General features: G+C 42.1%; 2 protein-coding genes across 3 annotated transcripts; both read right to left on the bottom strand.

The window, feature by feature from the left end:
• Positions 1 to 375: 375 nt before the first annotated feature.
• Positions 376 to 17,437, bottom strand: ndufs4 (NADH:ubiquinone oxidoreductase subunit S4). Its single transcript, XM_077601378.1, has 5 exons — positions 17,155 to 17,437; positions 14,608 to 14,686; positions 1,662 to 1,834; positions 1,375 to 1,448; positions 376 to 581 (listed from the first exon to the last, which is right to left on the bottom strand). Exons 1-5 carry the CDS (start codon positions 17,235 to 17,237, stop codon positions 478 to 480), a joined length of 513 nt encoding a protein of 170 aa, XP_077457504.1. The 5' UTR covers positions 17,238 to 17,437; the 3' UTR covers positions 376 to 477.
• An 860-nt stretch (positions 17,438 to 18,297) lies between these two features.
• fsta (follistatin a) lies at positions 18,298 to 25,798 on the bottom strand. Of its 2 annotated transcripts, none has more exons than XM_077601131.1 (6): positions 25,465 to 25,798; positions 24,957 to 25,154; positions 24,606 to 24,824; positions 23,557 to 23,781; positions 22,010 to 22,240; positions 18,298 to 19,443 (listed from the first exon to the last, which is right to left on the bottom strand). In XM_077601131.1, exons 1-6 carry the CDS (start codon positions 25,553 to 25,555, stop codon positions 19,361 to 19,363), a joined length of 1,047 nt encoding a protein of 348 aa, XP_077457257.1. In that variant the 5' UTR covers positions 25,556 to 25,798; the 3' UTR covers positions 18,298 to 19,360. The 2 variants fall into 2 exon arrangements, with proteins under 2 accessions (XP_077457257.1, XP_077457259.1); XM_077601133.1 differs by having other exon boundaries at positions 24,963 to 25,154; positions 25,465 to 25,787.
• Positions 25,799 to 26,950: the final 1,152 nt, after the last annotated feature.

Here is a 26,950-nt window from a genome sequence, read left to right as displayed (position 1 = left end):
ATGACGACTGGATTGGACATATTCACTTGCGTCATTTTAGCTGCTATCCTGTATTAATAAAACACTCATGAAAACGTGTTAAATCGCGAAGCAAAAGACAAGTTTTACACAAGTTTTAACCATGCAAAGGAAAGGAGAAAAAAACACCTCAAGCTAATCTTCATTCTAAAGCAGATGGAAACAAAACGCCACCCAGAAGAAGCACAGCCAACTTTGCCAAGACATATATTTATCCTAGCATTTAAACAGGTTGTGACTGTAATAATACGCCCCTCTTTGTTGCACATGCAGACACTTCATGAATCAAGTGCAAAACATTAGGAAGTCGTTAATGAAGTGAATGGTGGAAAAATGAAAGCCATAATGACAACAAGGTTTTAGTTTGAACTTGTGATAAAGCTTTTATTAACAGGAATTGTACAGGTCTACTTTAGGCGGGACAATGGTAGGTCACGGCAACCAATTGATGGCTCGAGTTTACTTGGCAGATCTTCTGGTCCTCTTATCCCAGGAGAAGTTTGCGCCGTAAGATTTGACGCGAGGCTTGGGGCCTCGTTTGTCGGTGATTTCGTAGCTCCAACCTGGTGGGCAAACGTCAGCGTGAGCGACGTTTAGCAAGGACGTCGCGTATGTTCGAGTTGGACGGTGTCCAAATGCAAGGGAGGCGTCGGGTTGAAATCGGCAGGCTGCTTCTTGTCACACGGTCATAAACACAGCAGAGCTGTCCTTTTGACAAACTCTTACCAGATGCTGTGAGATTGTCTCGTTTAATCTTCTGTTAAACATTTGGACGCAAGAGTGGGCGATTTTAAGCTTGAGGTTTTTTTTCATGCTGATTTTGTTAACCCTAACCCTTACATTTTTAATTCAACATTACATTTTGTCCATATATGTCAACAAGGGATTCTTCTTCTTCCACATATGTAAAAATGCCTGCCCTTCTCAGTCAAGTGCTGCCTCCCAATGGCCAACGTGCGTGCACATCTGTGGCTATTTAACTGTATTGAGGAAATTTCTAAAATATTATATTATCTACATTACACAGTTATTAAAGAATTGGTGTGATGAAGCACAGTTTGTTTAAATTATATTTATTCCAATAGTGAAGAATTCATTTATTATAGTTTTTTCCCATCTATTTCATCTATTGGCCTTGTTAAGTGTGGTTTGCAAAAGTATTAAACATTTACTGCTACTCAATTTTTGACATTTACTTAATATATGAATAAACAGTTAAACTCCTCGCTAGTTTCTTATGTTTTGTTGCAGATTCTTTAAAAATACATAAAAGCCCTCAAAAACAGAAAAAAGAGAAAACCCAAGTTTAAAAAAAAATGCGCGAATAGGAGAGGAGAATAAGTGAGAAAGAAATACCGTTTTTCTCTGCGAACCCAATGGCGTCCTCCTTGGAGGAGAAAGACAGCACCATGTTGGATAAGGGATCAGCGCTGCAAAGCGGGGAACAAAAAAAAAGTAAGATCTCTCAGTGCCATTGACGATGATAGATCATATGGCTCTTTTCATCTCTCTGCTGTGAATTCAAATGAGTTTGTCACTAGGGAGTAGAACAAGGTTCTTTTGCTGCCAAACCTCCCAGTTCAAATGGATTTGTCACATATAACCGTCAATAGCAGCCAATGAGTTAAAGAGGGTTTCCTTACGTGGAGGCCCAACCCATGAGTGGGTTCTCCCAACGTTCCCGGGTGTCAAAGTCCATCTTCCACTTCTTGGTGCTGTTAACTCCCGACTGCATAGCAGTTTTGGCAGGAACAAAGATGTGAACTTTGCGCGTTTTTACATGCTCCTCCGGCACCCCTGTCACCGCACTGATGTCCTAGGAACAAAGATGTGATATGTCAAAAGATGTCTTTTTTTACCCCATCATTTGAGCAAGAATTTGTGAGTCGTACAAAGAAGGATCCGCGAGAAATAAACTATTCTTCATGCCGGAATTCCAGGAAAAAGCAGAATCTACCTTGTAACTCATGCAATCTCTACATGCATCAGGCAAGATTCAGGTCTACTTTTATATTACATGATCAAAAATGTTATTGATCTTGATATGAAACTATATTCAGACTTGATGCGCATGTCTGTGTTTAATACTGATCATAAATGTTTCCTACATCAGTTGAAAAAGTCAAATTCCCTCCAGTGTTTGGGAATAGATCGCATTATTCTAAACAGAGGACAAAAGGCCACAGGAAATATCATCCACCTGTGTACCAAACAGAACTTTTTAAACTTATTTGCTGCCATTGACAGCAATGGACATCCAATCTACATATTTGAGCTGAGAGGCTGGCGTTGTGTTCTTTCTATCAAGATGGAATCCAATTTTTGACAGAATGAAGACGTCAAGAAGTGGACAAAAAACCCAAATTGAAGCTCCCCCCATAGCGGCCACAGCCACCCAAGATTGAGGACTTCCCTTTCAGTTCAAGAATTTGACACGTTTCAATAGCCAATACAACTTCAAAGGATCAAATTTTCATCATTGTCTGTCATTCGCCGCTTGATTTGCTGAGAGTAGAAAGGGGGGAGGTGGCTTGCTTTGCATGAACCCTGTACACAAAAGCCTGTCTATGCTGCGGCGAAAGCGCTTCCAATGGTATTCAAGCCTTGGAAATGACAGGTTTCACTGCTAAAACATATTTGGCAAATCAATGTACATTTTAAAAATAATCTGCAAGTACAAAGGATTGTGAAGAGGAAAGGCAGGACAAAAGGGCAAGAAGAATTCACAAGTGCTCGGGAAATTATTTCCGTTTGCCCCATCTACTTAACCTTAACATTTGTCTGTGTGTCAGCGAGAAAAGAAAAACATGTTCTCTTCACCCAAAGGGAGAGTGGCGGATGGCTGATGACACAACACCCAAGACAGTCTTAGAGTGCGACTAAATTAAGACGCAGACCGTATTTACTCGCATATAAGCCGCATCCTTAAAATTTTGAATTTTACCATTTCTTGCATGTAAGCCGCCCCCTGATTCACAATTTTCCCCTCCATATTCATGGTTTAAATAGGGAGTGCAAATGTGTTACTTTGAAGGAAATATCTTAATAAATTTCATCGCACGTGGTATTTCTGAGATACTGTATGAATCAAAAGCACATTATTAGGGTCAATATCATTAGGAAGTTAATATGCCTGTCTTTGTAAATGCAAAATATTAAATTATTCAATTGATCCTAAATGACGTTAAATATATTGTTGGGGCTGTAATATACTGCTCCAGTAAAGTGCTCAAGATACAACAAGTAATAAAATAAAACGTTGATCGGCGTTGGCGTGAATGCTCGATACTCCAATTTCCCTATTCAGACTGTGAGTGATTCATCAGGATTTAGTGGCACCACTTGATTGTCATCTCTCTCAGAGTTCCATAATGAAGGCAGTAGGGTGTGTCAAAACAAAGGCAATGTTGGTTCATTCTGGGCTACTGTAAGCACAAGTAGCAGTCTAGACTCGCGTTATGCCCGCACGCATGAGACCGAGCGCTCACGAGGTTATCGTCCCGGGCAGACTGCGGGCCACAATACTGAGACTGACAAAGGGAACGATTGTGGCTGGAATGCGCTCTGTTCCCAGGAGGACTAGGCGGCAGCCTTCACAAAAGGAAAAACCCGCACGGTGGGCACTTTTCTTCTGCCACGTACAGGAAGCAAAATGAGAACTATCAAGTTTGACACTATTCACAGGGCCTTCACGGGGCCCCGACAATACCTGGCTGCGCAGACAGAATGCAGGGCTAAAGAACGGGGGGGCGTGGGCGTTAAAGTCTCCGTCACGTGAAAGCGTGTCGCTATTTGTGACACCTCCGGGCTGCATGCCAAATTAAGAGCATAGGGGGCTTGTCGCCGTGGGGCCGCCAAGGCTAGCACAATGCTAAAAGCCGATACCCCTAATGCTCCCAATAGGAACCGCGGGGGCTGGTTGCACAATTTGGCTGCAGTATTTGTGTTCGTGCGAGGAAAGTGTACTTTTTAAATGAAGGTTGAAGCAAAAATAACAAGTGGGACTTGGGATATTCATGAAATCAAAGATGCTGTTTGGCCCTCTTTTGGAATTTCAAGTCAAGTTTGACTTCCACTCCACTGGAGCATTTTGTTATTTTGCACTGGGATGACCTCCCTTCCTTTATAGGGCACCGATTTAACTCTTTGATAAATGCTAAATGAAAAGTACCTATGTAGCACATTTATCTATTTACATATAGTACATAACATCCCCAAAGAGCTTTACATTAGCAATCATTCACCCACACATTCACAGACCAGTCATGCAGGCTGCCATGCATGACGCTGCCAACCACTGGGGGCAAATTAGGGTTCAGTGCCTTGCCCAACAACTGCAACAGTGGGCAGTCGTAGCCTAGAATCGCACCGCTGACTATAATGACAATAAAAGCATTCATTTCAATACAAATCAATTGTCCCTTTGTTCCAAGGAAATGCAAGCTACCAATATTAGTACAGGAGCCTTTATTTGCAATTACACAGGGCAAATGTTTCTTGTAGTTTTTCACCAGGTTTGCACACACTGCAGGAGGGATTTTGGCCCACTCCTCCACAGAGACCTTCTCTAGATCAGTCAGGTCTCTGGGCTGTTGCTGAGAAACACAGAGTTTGAGGTCCCTCCAGAGATTTTCTATTGGGTTCAGGTCTGGAGACTGGCTAGGCCAGCCCAGAAACTTGATATGCTTCTTACGGAGCAACTCCTTGGTATTCCTTGCTGCTTCTTAGGGTCATTGTCATGTTGGAAGACACAGCCATAACTGAGGCAAGGAGGTTGTTCCCCAAAATCTCAAAATATATGCACGGTGTTCCTCTCCTTAGTAGAGTGCAGTCATCCTGTCCCATGTGCAGAAAAACACCCCCAAAGCGTGATGCTCCAACCCCTATGTTTCACAGTAGAGATGGTGTTCTTGGGCTGGTACTCATCATCCTTCTTCCAAACAGTATTAGTGGAATTATGAACAAAAAGTTCTATTTTGTTCTCATCTGACCACAAAACCTTCTACCATGCCTCCTCTGCATAATCAAAATGGTCATTGGCAAAAATAAAACGGACTTGGACATGTGCTGGTTTAAGCAGGGGAACCTTTCGTGCCATACATGATTTCAAATCATGATGTCTTAGTGTATTACCAACTGTCACGTTGAGAACAGTGGTCCCAGATTTTTTCAAGGCATTGACCAAGTCCCCTCATGTAGTTCTGGAAGGTTTCCTCACCTTTCTTAGGATCATTGAGACCACGCGAGGTATTATCATGCATGGAGCTCCACTACGTTTGAGACGGACCGTCATATTTAGCTTCTTCCATTTCCTAATGATTGTTCTAACAGCGGACTAACTGATTGTATAGGGTGGACACGTGTGTTTCTGCAGCTAATGACCTCAAAGAGGTGCATCTGATTCAGGATAATACATTGAGTGGAGGTGGACTTTTAAAGGCAGGACTAACAGGTCTTTGAGGGTCAGAATTCTAGCTGATAGACAGGTGTTCAAATACGTATTTGCAGCAGTGTCACACGAATAAATTGTTATAAAAAAAAAACATACATTGTGATTTCTGGATTTGTCTTTTTAGATTATACAGGTGCACCTACAATAAAAAAATTCAGACCCCTCCATGATTTCTAAGTGAAATTGCAGGGCGTTCAAATTCTTATTGAACTCACTGTGTATATATATTATATAATATATTAATTGATTATTTTAATTTACTACTCCTATCTTCTACTAACTTTAGTTGAAATGGAACTTATTACGTTGGGAGTCAAAATGGACTGCACGTCTAACACTGCCAATGGCAGTCAATGAGTTCAATGGTTTACACTTAATCGTTCACATTTCCATCAGTACATTTCCCACAGTTTGTCCAGTGAAAACTGAAACCCACTTAAGCCTCCTTGATGACTTCTGCTCTTAACATTGTTGCTGATTTAATTTGCAGACTTACTTTGAAAATTACAAGAAAACAAGGGGACATTCTGAGGATTTTTGTGGCGATCGTAAACGGGAAAAATAGTTCTCCAAAAATATTTCGGACTAACGAGATCCAAGAGAACACACTAGTCAATTCATGGGAGATCACGGGCAGCCAAGTTGGATGAAGGGAGAAACCGCGTGGGGGATTCGGACTAGCGGCTAATACCAAAGGACCTCACGGGGCTTGGCCGGAGCGTCGCCAAGAGCTGGGAGCGGCGCGTCCTCTGCGCCGTTACTGTTGGTTCACTTAGCCTCGCTTTTTTGGCTTCAAAATTTGATACTCCCTTTGCGGCTATTGAGGGGAAGAGGATTATTTTAGTCCCGAAACAAACCATAAAAAGAAAATTCACATCTGTTTGTGTTGCTTCTTGACGGCTCAATTATTAGAAAATCATCTGTGGGCAACGGAGCCAAGAGGCGGACGTGCACCACGTTACCTTGGTAGACCTCAGCTTAGCAAGCAGCAAAGGTTTTCATATCGTCTGATCTTTATTAGTATCGATTGTGATCTTGTGATCGTTTCAAATGGCGGCTCTGATTGGTTGCTGTCAGTTTTCAAATACATGTCCGACATATTTTCGGAAATATGCTCATAGCTGATGACAAACTCAACCTGAAATTACTACGATAGACAATCAATCCATTAATTGCTCAGTCCTTCATCTAACAACAACCATTTTAGGCCACTTTGATAATGAATCCTTCTTTCTCTCAAACAAGCTTTCATTCGTTACTTTCTTTCTTCTAGTTTTTCTTCTTCCTCCTTTCTATCCTCTAAACTTCTTTCCTGCCTATATTTTCCCACCTTTATTCCTTCTCTAAGATATGCCTTTCCTGTCGCATTCTCCTTTTGCGCAAAAACAATATTATGCCTTTTTTAGTTTAGTAGCTATACAGATCTGTGTTTCTAGCCATTCGATTTTTCTTCCAACTTCTGAAGAAAAAAAGGCTGTTTTTTGTTGTCTTTGCACACAAATAAAACAAAAATAGGAATAGGCTATTTTCCATGTTCCAAAATGAATGGCCGTGGGGCGAGTGGTCAGCGCATCGGCCTCACAGCTCTGGGGTCCTGGGTTCAAATCCAGGTCATGTCCATCTGTGTGGAGTTTGCATGTTCTCTCTGGGCCTGCGTGGGTTTCCTCCGGGTACACCGGTTTCCTCCCACATTCCAAAAACATGCATGGTAGGCTAATTGGACAAACTAAATTGCCCCCAGGTATGGGTGTGAGTGCGTATGGTTGTTTTGTCTCCTTGTGCCCTGCGATTGGCTGGCCACCGATTCAAGGTGTACCCCGCCTCTGGCCCGAACTCAGCTGGGATAGGCTCCAGCACCCCCTGCAACCCTGAGGATAAAGCGGTTCAGAAAATGGGATGAAATAAATGGCCGTGTACAATACTGTATTTTTTATAAACATATTTCATTTTTAATTTTGACTCAAATTATTTGCTAATATGTACTGTACTTGTAAACATGGAGGACTTATTACACAATTCATTTAAATATTTTCTTTATATGTACATATATTTGATCAATATTTACTTACTTATTTCAACATGTATTTTTTTTAATATTCATGTCTATCAGCATCCACTGCGAACCTGCCCAGTTCAAACAGATTGAACGTCCATCAGCCTTAATGGCAGCCAACGAGTCAGACACTACGACAGCTCCTGTGCGCAGACTGGGGTAGCACAAACATCCGTCGAACAAAACTGCGCAAAAAGGTCATCGGGTCAGCGGCGCTGAATCATGTCCAGTCAGCACGTGGTGAAAGGCCAAACCATAACCCTTAATCCCACACATCCAGCACCCCGGAGTCGGGGCCGCACCCAGACTCGGAGCCTCACTCAACAACCGTGGGCTGGTTCCCACCTTAACAACATCTTTGAAGTGCAAAAAAGTGGGCCAATTACAGATTGTATGTAGAAACAAATATTAGGTTGCCCGCTCACGAACTGAAGCGGTCGCGGCTGAATGAATGAGAAGCAGCTGGCGTGAGGGTCATCGCCAATCTCAAGTTACGCATACCATCCGGACGGAAAGAACGGAGTGCGTCCTTTGCGAGTATGCCGTCTGCTGTGTCGCATCCCGTACATTTGCTAACAACTTCCAAACAAAGCGGTCAACGCAGATAGAGCTAAGGATCACCTCTTAAGGGGGTTGGTCTTGCTGATGAATGAAATACTAATTTAGTGGCCGATGCATAATAAAGCCTCTCGTCAGACGCCCTTCAAAGACATCCGACATACGGAGACACAGCTGACATTTTTTATTCACGTGCCTTTCAAGAGGGCGCGCAGACAAAACACACTTCATTTGTCTCGGCTGGGAGGCGGGGTTGGCTCTGGTGTCGCGAACGTGGTCGGTGTCTGAGGCTAGACAGGCTTAGAGAATATACACCCCTGTACTGCAGACTTAAACTGCTTGGGCTAAATTTAGCCTGGCTGCGGGGGGATTTGTGTTTTACAGTCATTCTGTTTCTTTGCTGGGCAAGACAACACATTTTCTTTTGGTTTTATGCCGCATTTTTCGGGGAATTTGAACTACAGTAGTTTTCAGTGCCATTTCAAATCCCACCTGGAACAATGCAAATGTACGGCGGGTGAATGAGTAATCCCCCATCCCATTAGTGCCCCTTCAATTCAGGTTGAGATGCTCTAGAGAGGAACAAGGATGTATTGATGAGTTGGAATCCCTATTTAGCGCATTTCTCTTTGTTGGTTGAACTTGTTTGTAAAGAGAATATTATGGAATCAGATTGGTGTTAAAAAAAAACAGATTCAACCAAAACTTCTGGCATCATACACAGCTGTGCAAGTTGAAACCAAAAAATAAGACTAAGTAAAATAATGAACATTAAGCAAACAAAGTAATCCTCAACACTTACATGGTTTACAATTCTTGACAGCGACAACGTAAAAAAAGGAATTGTAAACACTGTTGTTTTACCTTTCAGATGACTGTATTTTCTGCACTTGTGAGTGGTGAAAGACTAACATGTGTCACCTCAGGAGACCAATGTAAAATTATTCCACACATCGGAGAAGGCTATATGAAGAGGGCATAATATATTTAAAGGCAGAACAGTACCAGAAGAAAAACAGGATGATGCTGGTGATTTTAATCCTTTTTGTCATAATCATCATTCTAATTATTATTCTTTTTTCAAACAAGTTTTAACCGTACATCGCTAAGAATGTACGGTTAAAACTTGGTTGAAAAAAGAATAATAATTAGAATGATGATTATGACAAAAAGGATTAAAATCACCAGCATCATCCTGTTTTTCTTCTGGTACTGTTCTGCCTTTTGTAACTGTTTCAAGCCATCATCTGTCTTAACACACGCTTGTTCCACGTGAAAGTCGATTCTGTCAAGGACCGTGCCCTGCTCCACAATAATACAATTAAATTGTTGGACTATGTTCTGTGTGCCACTCAACAAAAGTGTGAAAATTCCCAGCACGCCTTGTGGTGGCATTTTGTAAAAACTCATTTATTAAAACCTCATAATTTTTAAATTTAACCTGCTTATTCTTTATCCACTGTATGTTGAAGCTTTGTGCTAACTTATCACACCTGTGGTATGGTGATTTCTAGAAATCTAGGAACCATTGTGTAACATTATGAAAGTATCAGCAGACCAGAATTGAGTTTCGCATTCAAGTTTAACATGCAAAAAAATCACAAAATGCAGCATTCATGATGTTGAGGTGTATCTCATTCAAATCAATTACTGTTTCTACACGAGTTCACTCCATCCTTTGAATAAGGAAGGCCGCTTTGAGAATGCTGTCAGTCTAATTCGCGTTGGTGAGAACACAACCTTGTTGGCAGAAGTATTAACAGCGCCGTCCAAAACTTCCCTACACCATACGAACTAAGCAAATGCGTGATTGGTTGTGACACAATTAGGACGATGATAATTGGACGCATCTTGGAGCTGTCATGTATTTCATAACAAGACGGCACGGACTTGGCGCCAAGATGTGGTTAGCTTTCTCACAATCAGATCAGTTGAGTTCAACATTATCTGCGGACCTTGCAGTTCTACTGTCGGCTGCACTGGTGGTATTACCACCCAGCTATAAAGGGGGCAGAGACAATTGCAATCCCACAGATTGCTTATGAATGTGTCTGGTTTCTTTGGAGCATTCAACAGCTCTCTAGCGTTCATTTTGGACAATAGGTTTTAGATTTATTTTGTGCAAACAATAGAATTTATAAAATCAAGAGACAGTTGCTGACAGTTTCAGCTGCCACTCTACTCATCATCAGAGCTCTAGCGTACCTAACATTATAAACAAAAAAAATGTCACAGTAGCAAAAGATTCAAAGCAGAGGACTCAAATTCTTAAATTCAATGAAATAAGTTGATATTTTTAGAAATCCTTACACATTTTGAATTATCTTGAAAGACCAAGTTTGTGGGCTGTACAATGAGCCAGGACGTTTAGCTCAGTTGTCTGTGCGAAAGGTACTGTGCTGCCACTGTGGGAGCCTGGATCCAAATCCGGCTTAAAGCAATTTATATATTTACTTAAGTCTAGTTTACTAAAAAGTTTTGAGTTTTAATGAGAAACCATTCATTCATTTTCTGAACCGCTTATCCTCACAAGGGTCGGGTGCTGGAGCCTATTCCAGTCAACTATGGGCACCAGGCAGAGGACATCCTGAATCAGTGGCCTGCCAATCGCAGGGCACAAAGAGATGGACAACCATTCATGCTCATACTGGGGACAAATTAGACTGTTCAACCAGTCTAACATGTTTTGGGATGTGGGAGAAAACCCACACAAGGAGAACAATCCAAACACCACACAGTGAGGACCCACCTGTGATCGAACCCTCGACCTTAGAACTGTCAGGCTGCCACGCTAACCACTTGTTCACCGGGCCACTGAATAACTATTCTTTCCTTTTATTAGTTTATCATCAAAACTTGCAAATTGAAGAGAAATTGATTGGCTTGAAATCCAAAGTTCAGGTAACTACAATAGATTGGATGTCTCGCACCACCAATGGAAGCCAATGACCTCAATGATTGCCCTGTAAAGGATTAGTCCCCCCCCATCTTTTGTCCATATTTTACATTAGAAGTCCAGCAAAGAAGTTAAGAATTTTCCAATGTGCAGGGATGGGCAAACTATTCCAGTGGGCTATAGTCGTTGCGGCTTTTCGTTCCAGCCTATAAGAAAAAACGTTTCCACCAATCTGGTATCTTAGAAGTGCAATCAGTGCATTGCAGTCCGGTGCTTCGTTTCAGCACAAACTTCACCGGTTAAAATGTCTATGTTGGACCGGTTGGAACAAAAACCTGCCCTCGAGGACTTTCTAGACTAGAAAGTAAATTGAAAGATTCATCGTGGTAAGCATGAAAATGAGCGAACCAAGTTTCCATCTTCAGTGTCTGTCTTCGCTTCCCTTCTCAATTCCCCACTCTTCCATAACTTGTCTTCTCTCTCTTGTAAAACGCAAGTGCTTTTAGAGAACTCTATAACAAGGCTTCACAAGCACTTAAAGATGATGATCTTGGCTTAATGCAAGGAGAGCAAGTAAAATTCAATGTAGATACTCAGATATATAACTGTTGGATTTGCGTAAACGATCCCTGCGACAGGCCAAGAAAGCAAAGAAGACAGCCGGGCCACAAGCGAGGGAGGTCGCAGACATTCCGTGTAAAACTGTGTATCAGTGGCTTGCCAGCCGGACACAGGGAGCTGCCCAGCATGCTTAATCAAACAGTAATTACAAACAAAAGCAGGTCGGCATAGGCAGTCTAGGGAACAGCTCCGGGCAATGGGGCTCCATCACGCAGGGCTTCCCCCCGCCATTGGCAGGCTCTCAAATTGCGGCGCTTTTGACAGTGCTCAAAGACAAATTTTTAAATTTGGGGACAAAAGGAGGGCCATTATATCAGCCAACCCATATAAATATTTAACTCCTTGTGCACTACTGGTGGTGCTGGATGCCCAATTCATTCGAGTGGGAGGACTGGTAGCGATTGAATGTTCAAACAGATTGGGTGTCAAGCGCACCCAATGAGAGTAAAACCCTGGGTACTGGTATTGTCAACTAATAGACAACTAACTCGATGACATGGCGAGCCAGATCTGCCCACCGGGCCACCAGTTTGACATCTCAGTTTCAGGGGAAATCAATCATTGTTAGAAAATTCCTGGCAATGTTAACATTATAACCCAAAACCAGACAAGAATAAAAAAAATGGGGGGTTATTCACAAGCATGTTTTTCCAAGACTTCTTCCTGAGACTGTCTTGCCACGCCCCGCCCCTCTATCCGTTTGTAATGGAGATGAGCATTAGAAAAACTGCAGATGCAAGTTCCTGTAAGCTTTTGTATTGTATGGGACAGACGAGATCGATGGGCAAGATACTGAATGTCACCCAAAGACTCCGACAAGACTTTTTGGCGCTAAATCAAAAGATCATTTCATGGCGGCCAATATGCAAGCTCATCTAAATGAGGTTATTCAGAAATGTTGGCAGCGCCACACAGCACTTTCTCCTGGGGGTACTCGGGAGGGAGACAGCGTGCAAACCCGACATAACCTCTCAGCGGACTGAGACCTTTGTTTGATCGGTCCGAGCAGAAAGCAATTCGCACTTATTGATGTCCGGATGAATAACTAGCGTGCCGACATAGTCTGAATGCCCGAAAGGGTGAGGGCTCCCGTTGGCCTCTCCCGTGTGAAACGGGGACCGTTCTACTGTAAACAGCGGAGGGCCTCTCTTTTCGCGCACGGCGTCGCCGGCATTAGACGCCAACAAAGGAACATCTATGGCTGACAACACTCAAGTGGTCACTTTTTTTCTCTCCAGTCTTGGGGTGTCGCGCAAACCTTTTGCAAGCTTCTTTTCTTTCACCGCCACCCCCTCTTCATTTTTGCGGGCCTTTCTCCCCTCCTTTTTGCAGTAGCCCCCACTGAGAAGACAGAGACAGACACTCCACCCAGCCAAAGGTTTGTCTGCCAGTATGGTCAGATTTGGTGTGGGACAAAAGCATACTGACGCTGCCCACACACAGCATTGAGCCCCCCCAAACCAGCTCAGCAGACCCCTAAAAACAAGCCCACAACGGACTCCCATTTTCTGAGCAAAGTCCCATTTGTTTCCACGTATCTCGTCTTTTAACTCGTAGTTATTTGTAATTTTTGTGCAGATAATCTTATCAATAAAAAAAGGTGCACTGAACAATCTGACAATTTTTTTGATCGATTGATCATTAAAAATAGCACTAATCAGAGTCTAGTCTTGGCCATATTATCCCCTATGGAGCTACTGAACCCCACCAGTTTCATATGCGCATTCACCGAACCCTACTTTAGTGTAAAATAAAATTGGATTTTTTTTTCAATTTCAAGATACAGTCGTACCTCTACTTACAAATTAATTGGTAGCAAGACTTTTTTCGTAACTTGAAAATTTCGTAAGTAGAGGTATATATATATATATATATATATATATATATATATATATATATATATATATATATATATATGTAAATTCTCTAGTTTGTCCCACGGTCCTCACACAGCTACCAACTAAACCCTTTAAAATGGGTCAGTCAAAGTGTCTCAATTTTGTATGAACGATGTGAGCCATGTCATCCGCAGCCAGTGATGGTCAAGCGGGGCACGTTAGCGTGAATAGACATGATGAGTCGATGTGTCTTGACCTCCGTGGCAGAGGCTCCACCAAACCCCTGTGACCGACTCAACGAACCCAGCTTAGGAACCACTGATCTAGAGAAAGTCTATAGCAGAGTACCTAGGGAGGAACTATGGTACTGCATGTGGAAGTCTGGAGTAGCAGAGGAGTATGCCATAGTTGTTCAGGACATGTATGACAGTTGTACTACAGCAGTGAAGTGTGCAGTAAAAATGATTTGGGAGTTTGTTGTTGAGTCGGGATTGAGCCAGGGATCGGCACTGAGCCTCTTTTTGAATTGAATTGAATCTTGGCAAGCTTTGTAAGATTGTTAAATATTGTGTCGAAGAATCTATATCGGGTCATCATAAAACTGGCAAAAAAAAGTTGGTTTGTGTTGGAAACAGAATGTCCCCAAGAGTGCATTTCATACATGCCTTTCCTTTTGGTCATTGCTTATATCGGTTTTCAGTTCGCTTGTTGCCAAAAAACACTGTACTCAAAGACCTCCAAATAATTGACTGTGCGGGGCATTTGAACAAATTAAATTAAACTGCAAAATATATAAACAGCCCATATTGAACATAAAACAGATTGAGAATTCAAAAACTGCAAAAACAGCTGAGGGGGGGTCCAAATAAGATCATAGATGCATGGCAAATCTTGTCAAATGCTTTCCTCAAGTTTTTTATCCCATAGTTATGTTACTTTTCTGTATTGCTGTCAATGGCGCTAAATCATGATAATTCACTGTAAGATTCAATGCTAGGATTTCACACAATTTCCAAGTTGGCTGATTCCAGGGTCAATTTGGCAAGCGTCTACAATGGTTTGTATCATTTCTTTCCACAAATGCATAATTACTCTGGCCTTTGATAAAAGCATTGTGTGGGTGGAAAGCAGCGCATGAGACAAAGATCAATTTGAGGGAGTGAATCCTTACCAACTTCTCATCAACTGTGATAAGCTGCGTGTCTTGTCCCGCGCCCTCTGCCAGCCTCTGTGCGGACGTGCTCGCCAACCTGGAACCATGACATATAAAATCAACACAAAGCGGGAAAAAAAACAAGTCGGAACAAGGTGACAATGAAGTGGCGAGGTGGGAAGTTGGGTACCCCCTCCCCGCCACCTATTACTTCTGTCTGGTGAATTTCTGGCCCAGCGTGGCTCTCGTCCTAATGAAAGGACGTGCTTCAAGTTAACTGTGGTCAAGTGTCCAGGAAGGACTGATTATGTAGTTCTTTGTCAATGTGCAATGTGGGTACAGAGCGCCGTTCTTCCGAGACGACCACAAAGCCGCTTTTCGCTCTGCTATCTGTAGGGCTTTCATTTCTCGTGGAAAAAATAATCCTTTAATACATTAAATTTCAGGCTCGCAAAAGTAAATAGTCTAATATTTTTGCACATTTCCAAGAAAGCAGAGTGATTATCATAGTGGTGATATGGAATGCAAGAAAAACGGTGTTTAACATTCACTTACAATCAATTTAAACTCAAAAACAACATTTCTATTCTGCTTAGGAATGGAAGCCTTTCAACAATGCAATACTATATAGTGAGTATTCATTGAAATTTAAACCTTAAAACTTGCCATTTAAGAGAGGACTGAATTTTCTTTATTAAATTATGTGCTTTAGATGAGGTGCTCTTGTACCAATGCATTTTGAGCCAGGTGACAAAAAAAGACCAATTCACCAACCCAGTGTTTTACAAATAAAATCAGTTGATTGCAATTAGGTGGTGCATGCGTCACCAAAAACCTCATTAGTTAAACTGTCTGTGTTCCATCTGCTGGAATTAAGACAAGGACCCACTGCAGCCCTTTGTACGATAATTGCCTACCTTTGATCGAAGGCAGAGGTGGGCAAACTATTCCGTGTGCGGTCGATTGGTCGCCGGTCTTTTGGTCGCCGTCTTTTGGTCGCCGGTCTTTTGGTCGCCGGTCTTTTGGTCGCCGGTCTTTTGGTCGCGGTCTTTTGGTCGCCCCGACCGCGACAACGGGCGACCAAAAGACCGGCGACAAAACAACACGCATCAATAAAAGCCAAGAATGGCCATGAGCAGTTTCACTGAGCTGACGTATGAGTGTATAAGAGTTTGTATGTACATGCGTTGTCCCTTTAAGAAGCTACGTCAGTCAGGGTCTTAACAAGTTCTCCAACAAAAAAACAATAAAAGTTCGGGAAATTTGGAGCTTTTCTTTAGTCTAATAATTTCTAGGGCATTAAGTATGACTAAATTTAAATGGTAATTATCACTTACCTTCCGGGCGACCAAAAGACCGGCGACCAAAAGATCGGTGACCAATCGACCGGCGACCAATCAACCGTGTACCAACTATTCCATAAAGGGCCACAGTGGATGTGGGTTCTCATTCCAACCAATAAAGAGGACACCTTTTCACCAATCTGGTGTCCTACAAGTGGAATCAGTGGATTGCAGTCAGGTGCTTCTTGTTTTCTTCAGAAATCTCATTGGTTAAACTGTTTTTGCTGGATCGGTTAAAATAAAAACCTGCACCCACAGCAGCCCTCGAGGACCGGTTTGCCCTCCCCTGATCTAAGGAATTATATACACCAAATGATATAAATATGAAACTAAAATGCTAAAAACTCAAGATTTTGGATAATTTAATTTTCTATTTGAAATTGGCAATTCAGTGAGCAAGTGATTGCCGAATCGTCCACCGATTGTGGTCAATGTGTCCCCCCTCGGTGCCCACTGTTGGCTCGGATAGACTCCAGCACCCCCTGCGAGCCTTATGATGATAAGCACTTCAGTAAATGAATGAATTAATGAGTTTAAAATTGAAAAATAATTATTTGAACAATAAAAATATACATGACGTGCACTTGTTAGTGAAAAATTGACCATCTCATGATGACTTTGTATTATCCTGCCAGGGTGCCATGCTTGTGTGGCGGCCATGTTGGTGGGGGCAAATTAACTGTTAAATGCCATGCCTGTACATTTTAAAAACATGTCATCATTTCATCCCTCAACTGAACGCATTTTCACAACTAGTTTTGCTTCATACATATATTTTCATGTGTCATGTATTTCACGATTGTTTCAACAATTTTGACGCAGCCACGAGTGCCGTTTGCAACAATTTGACCTCCCAATCAGGAGTAAATCGACGAGCTACTAACGTGCTTTCACGTTAATTCTGAACGTTTAGTTCAGAATCAAGATAGTTTGCAACATTGCATCGTTGCGAACCGACAAATTGCTACCCTGGAGCCTCTAGCCGATAGTTGTTGTTTTGTGATTGTTTGTTTTAACATCATACTATTAAGAGTTATAAATACAGGTTCAGCTTTCGATCGTTAAACACCATTCATTCAGTGGGCCACGAGCTTTTTGAATCCAATGGCGTGTACCGCACGGTTTACGTGCAACATTCTGACATCAAATAAAAGTAAACGATATTAAAACGGTATTTATACAATAACACAATTAGATATATAAGATCTGATGTAATATGTACCTGACGGGGCATAGGAACACTTTAGAAGCTGTGTTAATCACGGAAAAGCGTCCCAGTCCGAGAAGTGACATTGAGGACGCCATGTTTGTTGTCAAAAGGCACCTACGGCGGCCGCGGAGAGGAAAAACTGCTCCCAAAGAGAAAATGCGAAGGTGGAAATTACTACAGACAACAGTAGAATTATCTATTTAAAAAAATTCATGAATCTAATGATCAACTACTCATCAATCTGTCAAGAAGCCTGATAGCGATCCTGATTATTTGATTGAGATGTGGTAAAGGAGAGAGACTTTGAAAACAGACTGGATAAAGTCCCTTAAAGACCAGAGTTGGTGATCCCTGCCCTTAATTATCAGGAGACATACTACATATATCTATATAGGAGTGTAAATTGTTGTTTGTCTCACTGTGCTCTGCGATTGGCTGGCAACTAATTCAGGGTGTACCCTACCTACTGCCCGTTATTAACTGGGACAGGCTCCAGCACCCTCGCGACCGTCATAAAGATAAGCGACAGGGAAACCACATGCAGGAACATGTACACTCCACACGGAAATGCCGGAGCTAGATCTTGAAACCTTGATCTCAGAACTGTGAGGCTGACATGGTAACCACTATCCACCACGCCACCCTATAATGTATTTATTTATTCATATATTTATTTATGAATTTATTTGTTTATTAACTTATTTATTACCTATCTATTTATGTCTAAAATGTATTTTCCTGTGTCTGCATTCTCACCTCTTGGTACTGTGACAATGAAATTTCCCGAATACGGGATTAATAAAGTTATCTAATCTAATCTAATCTAATTTTCAAGGTACTAAGTACGTATTTAGGATAAAAATGATGGCTTCCCAGCTGTTTCCCAGCTATTTTTCTTCTGAGGCATTTGAATTAATATATATCTATATATCTATCCTCAAAAGGGTCGCAGGGGGTGCAGAAGCCTAGCCAAGCCAACGATGTACACCAGATGGGGGACACCCTGATTTGGTGGCCAGCCAATCGTGGGGTTGAAGGAGACAGACAACCAAACAGACTCACACTCATTCTATTGCATGTTTTTGGGATGTGGGAGGAAACCAGAGTACCCGGACAAAAGCCGCGCAAGCTCGGGGAAAACATAAGTCAGGAACTGTATAAGGAAAAAAAACTTTTATTGTTTTACTCTTCATATCTGTACAAATACCCTCAAACTTTTTGTATGTACATATGACATTTACATAAAAAATACAAAACTATATATTCATAACAGAATTTTGTATTTCTCTTGCTGATGCTGAAAAAACACTGAGAGGAAAAAAGAAAAGAACCAGTGATGAAGTGTGATATTAAGTTGAATACTGCAGTAAAATACGCGTTAATCCTTTCGAAATTGGACAAAAACAACATTGGCAAAGAAGAAAGACAAACAGCACACAAAAGTTAATGGCACATTGTTTCAAAGGTCATCAAGTATTATTCCAAACGTACCTCTTTTCTTTGTTCTAATGATACAATATAAATGCTAACAAAGAACGACAGCTAAAGGCAAAAAAAGTGAACTGACAAACAGGAAATTGAAAATCAAATGTCTCTTTTTGCTATCTTTTTCATGTTTAATTTCTGCTGTGTTGCATCTGATTTGAAAAACCATTGAGAGATTCCCTTTGGTCAGGTAATATTATGAACTGTAAACCAACCAGTAACACATCTGTACATTAAAAAGAAAGAAAAAGTTGATATATTCCCAATAAATAAACACACAGCCTAAACATGCATTCACGTAGGAGTGACATAAACATTTGTGGTAGAGATTGGACAAGAACAAGCAGTTTTTCCATTCACTTTTTTCTTCTTTTTACAGCTGAATGAAAGCGGAATGCAATTTACAGCATTTATCCAGGACTCATACTTACATGGTAACGTGACAAATAAATAACACTGTTTCTCTTTGGACAAATATATTTCTTCATGATAAAAAAAAAAAAATTGAAAAGCACAACAACAACAGCAAAGGGAGAAAATGAGTGGTAGATTGTAAGCCTGACATTGTAAATGTATAAATTAGAAAACACAAAAAAAGTATAAATAAACACCTAGCAGACTGGACTATATGTATACTTCCTTTTTGTTTCAAAATAAATAAGCATACACATCATGTACAGTATGGACATGGTTCCTTGGGACGGTGGGGGGGTGTAATGAGGGGATGTGGGGGTTATCCATCCAGTAAAGAAGATAAATGCACATAGGCCTTGTAGTCTTTGTCGTCCACACCCTCCTCTCGTTCTTCTCTGATGGCTAAATGAGGGGAATATAGCTGTTGAGAATGGACCAACTACACAACTTTTACATCATCCAGCAAGTCAGGGGGGCTCAAAATGGAGAAGCAGTGGGGGGTGACAGATGGATGGATGGATAGAAAGGAGGTTCTGGTGCAAGGGACAGGTACAAGGAGTGCGGGGTCCAGTGGATCGGGGTGGATTTTGTGAAAGAAATGCCACTTTTCTCCTCCCGCAGCTCTCAAAGATCATCAACACAACTGTGAGGTATTTCCTTTTCTTTTGACATTTTGGACAAACAAAAGAAAACAAAACAAAAACACCCTAAACAAGGGAAGGGTACTAAAAGAGGCAGTCCCTTCGACAACATGGTACAACACGTTCAGTGGAGAAGAGTAACAACATTATTGTTTTATATTTTTGCTATTGTTCTTTTTTTTGTTTTGTTTTTAAGGATGAAATGAATGAGCTTCACATTGAGAAATATTCAGCCCGTGAGGTGATCGTAAAGTTGGTCCCCCGGGTGTCATAGCACGAGAACCCAAAGCAATGAGACATTCTTCTGAGTGGAGCAACATGGAATGTAAATGTGATACTTCCTTCAGGGCTCTTGCTCAATTTCCCTGCCCTCCACCCCCCTCCGACTAATGCTTTCTGCTTTACAGATTGATAGGTAGTCTACACACAATTAGCAAATTCACCTTCGACACTTGCGCCAATGTTGCGGTCACTAGCAGAGACATTGGAATAAATGGCTTTACAGTGGAACAGAATAAAAGCTGTACAAAAAAAACACGTGCATTTGGTGGATTTATACGTACAGATGGGCAGGATAATCCATGAACTCATTGGCTGCTATGTGAACTCGCAGTGAATGATCATGTTTGACGGCAATAGACGTCCAATTCAACTCCAAGGGAGCTGTCCATGGCAGCGAATTAATTACACTCCCCAGGAATTCGCAATTAGATTTGATCAGATTAGATTAAATTACATTTTATCCATCCCGTACTCTGCCATCACAGAATTAACCGCAAATTTGGATGTTTTCCTCGGAAATCAAAATAGGATGAGGTGCAGAATATTCCATTTTACTTGTAGTTTTTATCACGGATGCGGGATGTCACGATTAAAAGGCATAGAGAAGAAATTGCATTTAATTATATGAATGAATGTTTAACTTTTTTGTAGCAGTCGGAAGGAATATTTATAAAACAAGTAAAAAGTTATAATTAGTTTTGAGTGTTTGGTTTAATGCAATGTTCTGTACTGTATACGTTTTTTCTACCGCTCTAAACCTATGTTTACAAGATCCAAGTTATGTGGCTGACTCTAAATTTGTGTAAATCTTTTCTTCAATATGACTTATACTTCAAACCCACCACGCAATGAAACTTTTGACATGAAATGCATAACTTTAAAAGTCATTTTCGGATGCTTTTTTGCTTGTGAAAAATCAAGCCGTGGAATCAGGATTGTTGCAAATTCACCAATTCAGCGATAGTCGTTCAATCTATTTAAACTGTTAGGCCCTACGAGCGAATAAAAAAATGTATAGGACGTTTATCGCCGTCAATACCACTACTATTTCAACCCATTCAGGGACAGTGGCCACCACACTACAACGTCTATTCAAAAGTTATCATTAACTTAACTTATTAGCTGCCAGCCCTGGTCACAGAGTACACGTTGTGGTAGTTCTTAATAGAGGGAAATTGATTATGAAAACACGCACTGATGGCACTAGATGTCCAATCCACAAGCATTCTATCACTTCCAGCCCCAATTTTTAAACAGATTTGGACGTCTATTGCCATGCATGGGAGGCAGAGAGTCAACCCAGGAACATGCAAATTTCAGAATAGGTGAGGGCAACTCTAACACTACAGCTGGATGTCAAATGGGGGCTGGAAAATATTATTCTTTAGGGGGGCAATGGCCCCTGGCCTGCAAGTTTGAGACACCTGTCTGATATGAATGCAATAAAAAAAAACATCCTCCTTGGGTCAAATCGCTGTCATTGACACTAAACTATCATTCACTGCCAATCCTCCTAGTTAATGTGATATGTATTAGCATAAAGGGTAGCCAAAGAGTTAATGAAGTGATGGTAAAAAAAAATGGAAGGACGGTGGTGCACCCAGTTAAGCACAGAAACAGGAGTTGAGAACATTCAAGGACAGCTTAATTGCCTGCAAATGGCTCCATGACTTGACTGAGAATTAAGGCAAAATATAGTCCGACGCAAATCACATACAAGTGGATATTTACATCATGATTGTTGCACTGCAAACTCCCACGTCACTCGAATTGAATTACAGTCTCTCTCTGTTTTTTTTACAATGCTTTTGCAGAGGAATTACACAGGGGGAATAGAAAAACAAACCAAAGAAAGACCACATCATGCAAGTCCATTTCATTCTAAATCCGCTCTGCTAGCGAAAGCTGTGCTTGACGATGGGAATTTAGGGGGAAAGGAAGGGAAAGAAGGGGGGGTCGTTTAAGCAATGTGGGGATTTTGTCTTTTTTTTTTCCCTCGGAGAGAGGTGAGCGGAGGAGCGGGCTGGAGTGTCATGTTTACTTACAGTTGCAAGATCCCGAGTGCTTGACTTCTAGCAGAACCCCCTCGGAGCAGGCGGCCTGCTTCATGGCACATTCGTTGGGGTAAGTGGTGTTGTCGCTGGCGCACACCGCCTCGTCCGTCCGGCTCTCCGGACACGTGTCGTCGCAGAGGGAGCAGCGGCCTCGGCTCATGCGGGCGTCCCACAGGCACTTCTTGCCGCCGCCGCACTGGATGTCCTCACATGACTTGGCCTCTGCCAGTGCACAGAGGGGACAGGAAATTGGTCAAGCAATGAATCAATCAGATCGGTCGAAACACACAATATGGTAAAACGTCAGCTTTTTTTCCCCCCAGATCACTCACTGCAAGCCCTTCCACTTCAAATCGTCGTCATATGCAATACATAAAAGGACACAAGAGTTTTAAGTTCAATGCTTTGAAAGTAATATTTAGAGGTTTTAAAGAGTTAGGTAGTTTAAAACATTGTCACTAGATTATTTAAGTTTTAGAATAGATCTTTAATTCATTTTTCGTTTGGACCGAATAGCCTCACGTGGGAGGCTTGGAACATCCTGAACTGAACACATTTTGAATAATACTTTGTGTATAGTTCTATTTCCATTCCTGTTAATAATTCATAAAAGTGAAATTTAGCTATGAAAAACTAAACATGGAAACGCATAAATTCGGGAAAAAAAACACTGAGTGAAAAATAGTTTTTACATTTTCATTAAGGTTGAAAATAAATTAAAATCATCCTTTCCGATAGTCAAATATATCACAAGAGCACAACAGAAAGATTTGTTTTCAACTTGACGTACTCTCTTGTTTTGAGTATCTATCTTCCTTCAGTAAAATCGTGCATGATAAATTTACAAGATTCACGAGGCTTTTTCATAAAACGGCCTTCAAAGAAAACCCACGTAATTTTACATTCTCGTGATTTTTAAAATATTGCTTTTTATTGGGGAAAAAACGCGTGATACACTACACGGAATCATTGTGTTCAAATCGTGGCTGCCATAATTAATCGACTAATCAATCATCAAATGAACTGTTATACAAGTAGTCTAATCATTTCGTTTAAACTTCAAAAATTGTCTGATTTCTGAAATCTTTCACAGAAGCAGATGAAAATCTATGTAATCGGTTTAGGAATCAATGCACATTACCAACTAAGAGTCATAACAAAAAAAAGAACAAAAAAAACATGCAATTGATATACGAACCAATTAGTCAACTAATTGCAAAAATAATTAGCAATTGATCCCAAAAAAAGTTGAGCAAAAATAAAATCCTCAAGTCTACATACCTAAAAAAAACCATCTAGAAAAACATTTGTACTTGATAATATCCCGCCGCTGCCCCTGCACTAGCTCCCCCCTACACTGCACTTGGCTTTGCTATTTCTTCCCGACTCCCCCATAATGGGAAGTTCTGCCAACATCAGGAAATAATCAAGTGTCCATCATTTCTTGAGCAAACACTCTCCATCCTCCGTGGAATGTTGGCAGCAATAAACACTCTTACTCGAGCAAGAAGGGGAGGCGGCGAGGCGGGGGGACTTACTGATGCATTTGCCCTCGTAGGCCACCCCAATGGAGCGGCCCAGGAGGCAGGTGGCTCGCCTCAGGTGGCAGGCACTGGCGTACACGATGCCGTCGTTGCCGCACAGGTACTGCTCAGGCGACGTCACTTCGGGGCAAATCCGATTACACGTCACGCAATAGGCGTTGTTGCTCTGGTCCACCACGCAGGTGGAGCTGCCCGGGCACAGCACGTCGCGGCACGTTTCTGGCGGGGGTAAAGAGGGAAGGTTGCTGGTGAATAATTACGAATCGGTAGCTCGGACGGTGACGGGTGTCCAATCCGCTTGAATTGGGAGGGCGGGTAGTGATTGAGCATCGGCAGCGCCAGTGACGGCGATGGACGTCCAGCTCATTTAAACTGGGAGGTTTGCCAGCTTCCCAACTGGTTGTCCATCGGGGCCAATTAGTGAATAGTTTAGAGCTCAAACAAATGATTGATTCCATGCAAAAATATATATTTTTGATGAGGAATAGTAATGCTTTTTTTTGCAAGGAGGGAAAAGCAAAGGAAAAAGGCGGAATGGACGTCTTTCACCGTCCATAGCAGCCAATTACTGAGTTGGAGATAGTATCAGTGTTTAAATCAGGGGTAGCGAACACGCGGCTCTCGAGCTGCATGTGGCTCCCGGCCAAAATGAATGCTGCTCTTTGCTAGTTATCATATTTTGTATATACTGTGCTCTTGGCCTCGTTTCAGGTTTGTCTTATTTCTATAATCTCTTAAAACACGCTCCAATTCATCAGGGCCCATTAAAAATAAAAAATAAATTATATTTCAAAGAAAATATTTTGACAGATTGCATTTTTTATGCTGCTTCTGACGTAAGGTGTGGCTCTTTAACTCTCACAATTTAACATTTTTGCTCTTTGTGTGTAATTTGTTGGCCACCCCTGGTTTAAATATTTTAATAGTGAAAAAGAAAACGCTTTAGATTGAAGGAAAGTGCGTAAGAAAGTAAAAGAAAAAGCGGGAAGGAAGAAAAAAAATGGGGAAAAGCCTTATGTGAAAGGTGAAGGCTGAAGACTGACTTTTGCATTTCCCCTGGTACTGCACGTCGAGGTCCGGGTGGGCTTTGCATTTGGCCTTGAGCAGCGCGCACTCGTCCTTGTAGGTCTTGCCGTCGGAGCCGCACACGGGTCCCTTCCACGTGATGTTGGAGCAGTCTGGCGCACAAACGCAGCGCGGCTTACTCCTCCGGTTCATCTTGCACCTCTTCCCCGGCCCGCAGTCCACGTTATCGCACGACTCTGCGACGACAAAGCCGAGCGTTAACGCACAACGGCTCGACCGGAGAAAAAAATAAAAAACCAAAAAAAAAATAAAAAAAACACGGCGCGCCTCTTTAAAATCGTGTGCAAACCAAGGGAAAAGGAGTGCACCTCCACCTTTGCAAGGTATGCAATTGGGGGCTCCCCCGTTGAAGATCATCCACCTGAAGAGCGTGCTATTGGGGACGTCCTCCTCGGTCCAGGACGTGCCCAGTCTGCCGCTCCTGCAGCATTCTTCCCTGCTCATGCCGGGCATGTAGAGCACTTGGCATCGGCCGTTTTTGCCCTGCTGCAGCCAGCAGTTACCAGCTGCCAAACACACACACACACACACCCCAAAAAAATCGCCAATCAAAAAACCTGACCACAAAAAGACGGATCTCCAGCATCGGAGCGCCTCGAAAGACGCGCCGACGCTCCGACGCACCAAGCGCGCGTTTCTCTCAAGAGCCGGTTCGAATCCCGCACGTTCTCAAGTTTGCCCCAAGTTCGAGAAAACTTCACACACACACGTGCCACCTGCTTTACACAGCGGATGGACACCCCGAAATAATAAAAAAAGCATTTGCTGCATTTTACAAAAAAAAACCTTTCCAAAACATGATAAAAAGGGGCTTACCTTGAACTTTTTGCTGCTCCATGAGGTGGCAAAAGCAGACGAAGAAGAAGAGAAAGCTGGGCTGGAGGTGGGCTTTCAGCATCCCAAACATGATGGAGGCAAAGTGGAAAGAAGAAGAAAGACAAGCAACGGCAGCACGAAAGCGCCGGTTTTGACCCTGCGAGGCAACGTGGAAAAAAAAGTAATCTGCTTAAGGTAGCACTGTTGAATAAGTGTCAGTCTGAGAATGCAGCCTCTCTTTTTAAATCTATAAGGGGTCTCGGGTTGACTGTCTCTGGTGGGCGGTCTCCTTTTTGCCTTGGGGGTGGGGAGATGTTTTTTCTTCTTCTCTTTCTTCTTCTCTTAGCAAACTTCTTTTAGTCAGGTGACGTGCAACTTTCTCTCCTAACACCCACCGCCCCCCTCCCCGAAAAAAATATGGATGCACTTATTTGATTACAACTAGACGATAGAGCCCGAGGGGGCTTTTTATTGGACATCCGTTCTTCCAATTAAATTGCCTCCATTGACGATGACAGGCGAACCAGAGGCGCTTAAAAAAACCAAACTATTTTTAAATTGACCACACACATTTTACACCCCTCAAACTAAAGAAAAAACCCAACAACAACATCCTTCTTCTTTTCTAACGGCTTTATTGTCATTGTATGAATTACCTTATTGGCTGCCAATGACAGGGATAGGCGTCCAATCGATGAAACATGGTGGTCACAGATATTTTTTCCCACCAACTGCAGACAAATGTGCTAATCTTGTGATGGAATAATGGTGTGCCCACCCCCCCTTACACACACCCGCGTGGACCCCCACTTCCAATAATGCGCGCAGGTCCTCCGCAGGCGCGCATGCGTCTAATATTAGCACAGACAGTTGTTTGGGTTTCTCTCTCGGGTCAAGCTTTTAAATATAATCAAACCTGTTTCCGAAGGGGCTTCAAACACAAGATGGGGGTGTTACGTTTCACTCTATGGAACTCACACACACATTCACACACACTCATGCACGTGCGTATGCGTGCGATGGTGCAAATTTGGACTTTTCAGAAGTCCTTGTGCGACCTCTTCTGCAGATGTCTGGTCATGGTGGAAGAGGAGCGACTCTTTGGCGAGCAGACGCCGACTAGAGGAGATGATCCGACGGCCAGACATGCGCTCTGCACCCCCTCCCCCTCCCCCTCCATCGCTTCACCCCGGTGATCCTTTTCCTTCCTGTGGATGCACTCGCACACACATAAGCCCCCCACGGTCAAAAATAGTTCATTCATTCATTTATATTGCATCATTCATAAAAAAAGGATGCAGTCAGTTCAAGTGCAAAAGTCATCTTTGGTCCAACTAAGACCATCTGAATAGGGTCTTTTCTAAAAATAAAACAACAAAATTATTATGGTCTTCCTGAGCATGTTGAATTTAAGGATAATGCTATTTATATGAAAAATAATGTGTAGAAAATTGATATTTCCCTGGTGACTTTACACTATACCAAT

The sequence above is a fragment of the Stigmatopora argus genome, chromosome 5, assembly GCF_051989625.1.
Source record: "Stigmatopora argus isolate UIUO_Sarg chromosome 5, RoL_Sarg_1.0, whole genome shotgun sequence".
In the NCBI taxonomy this organism is placed as follows: Eukaryota; Metazoa; Chordata; class Actinopteri; order Syngnathiformes; family Syngnathidae; genus Stigmatopora; species Stigmatopora argus.
The sequence above is the reverse complement of the archived record's forward strand: the minus strand, read 5'-3'. Positions and strand labels throughout refer to the sequence as shown.

Coding starts and splice junctions, on each gene's coding strand:
- ndufs4 (XM_077601378.1), bottom strand. CDS start 17,237: ATGGCGTCCTCAATGTCACTTCTCGGACTGGGACGCTTTTCCGTGATT. Junction 1,835..14,607: donor TCACAGTTGATGAGAAGTTG/GTAAGGATTCAC, acceptor CTTTGTTCCTAG/GACATCAGTGCGGTGACAGG. Junction 582..1,374: donor TGGGTTCGCAGAGAAAAACG/GTATTTCTTTCT, acceptor TTTGCCCACCAG/GTTGGAGCTACGAAATCACC.
- fsta (XM_077601131.1), bottom strand. CDS start 25,555: ATGTTTGGGATGCTGAAAGCCCACCTCCAGCCCAGCTTTCTCTTCTTC. Junction 24,825..24,956: donor CATACCTTGCAAAGGTGGAG/GTGCACTCCTTT, acceptor TTGTCGTCGCAG/AGTCGTGCGATAACGTGGAC. Junction 23,782..24,605: donor GTACCAGGGGAAATGCAAAA/GTCAGTCTTCAG, acceptor TACCCCCGCCAG/AAACGTGCCGCGACGTGCTG.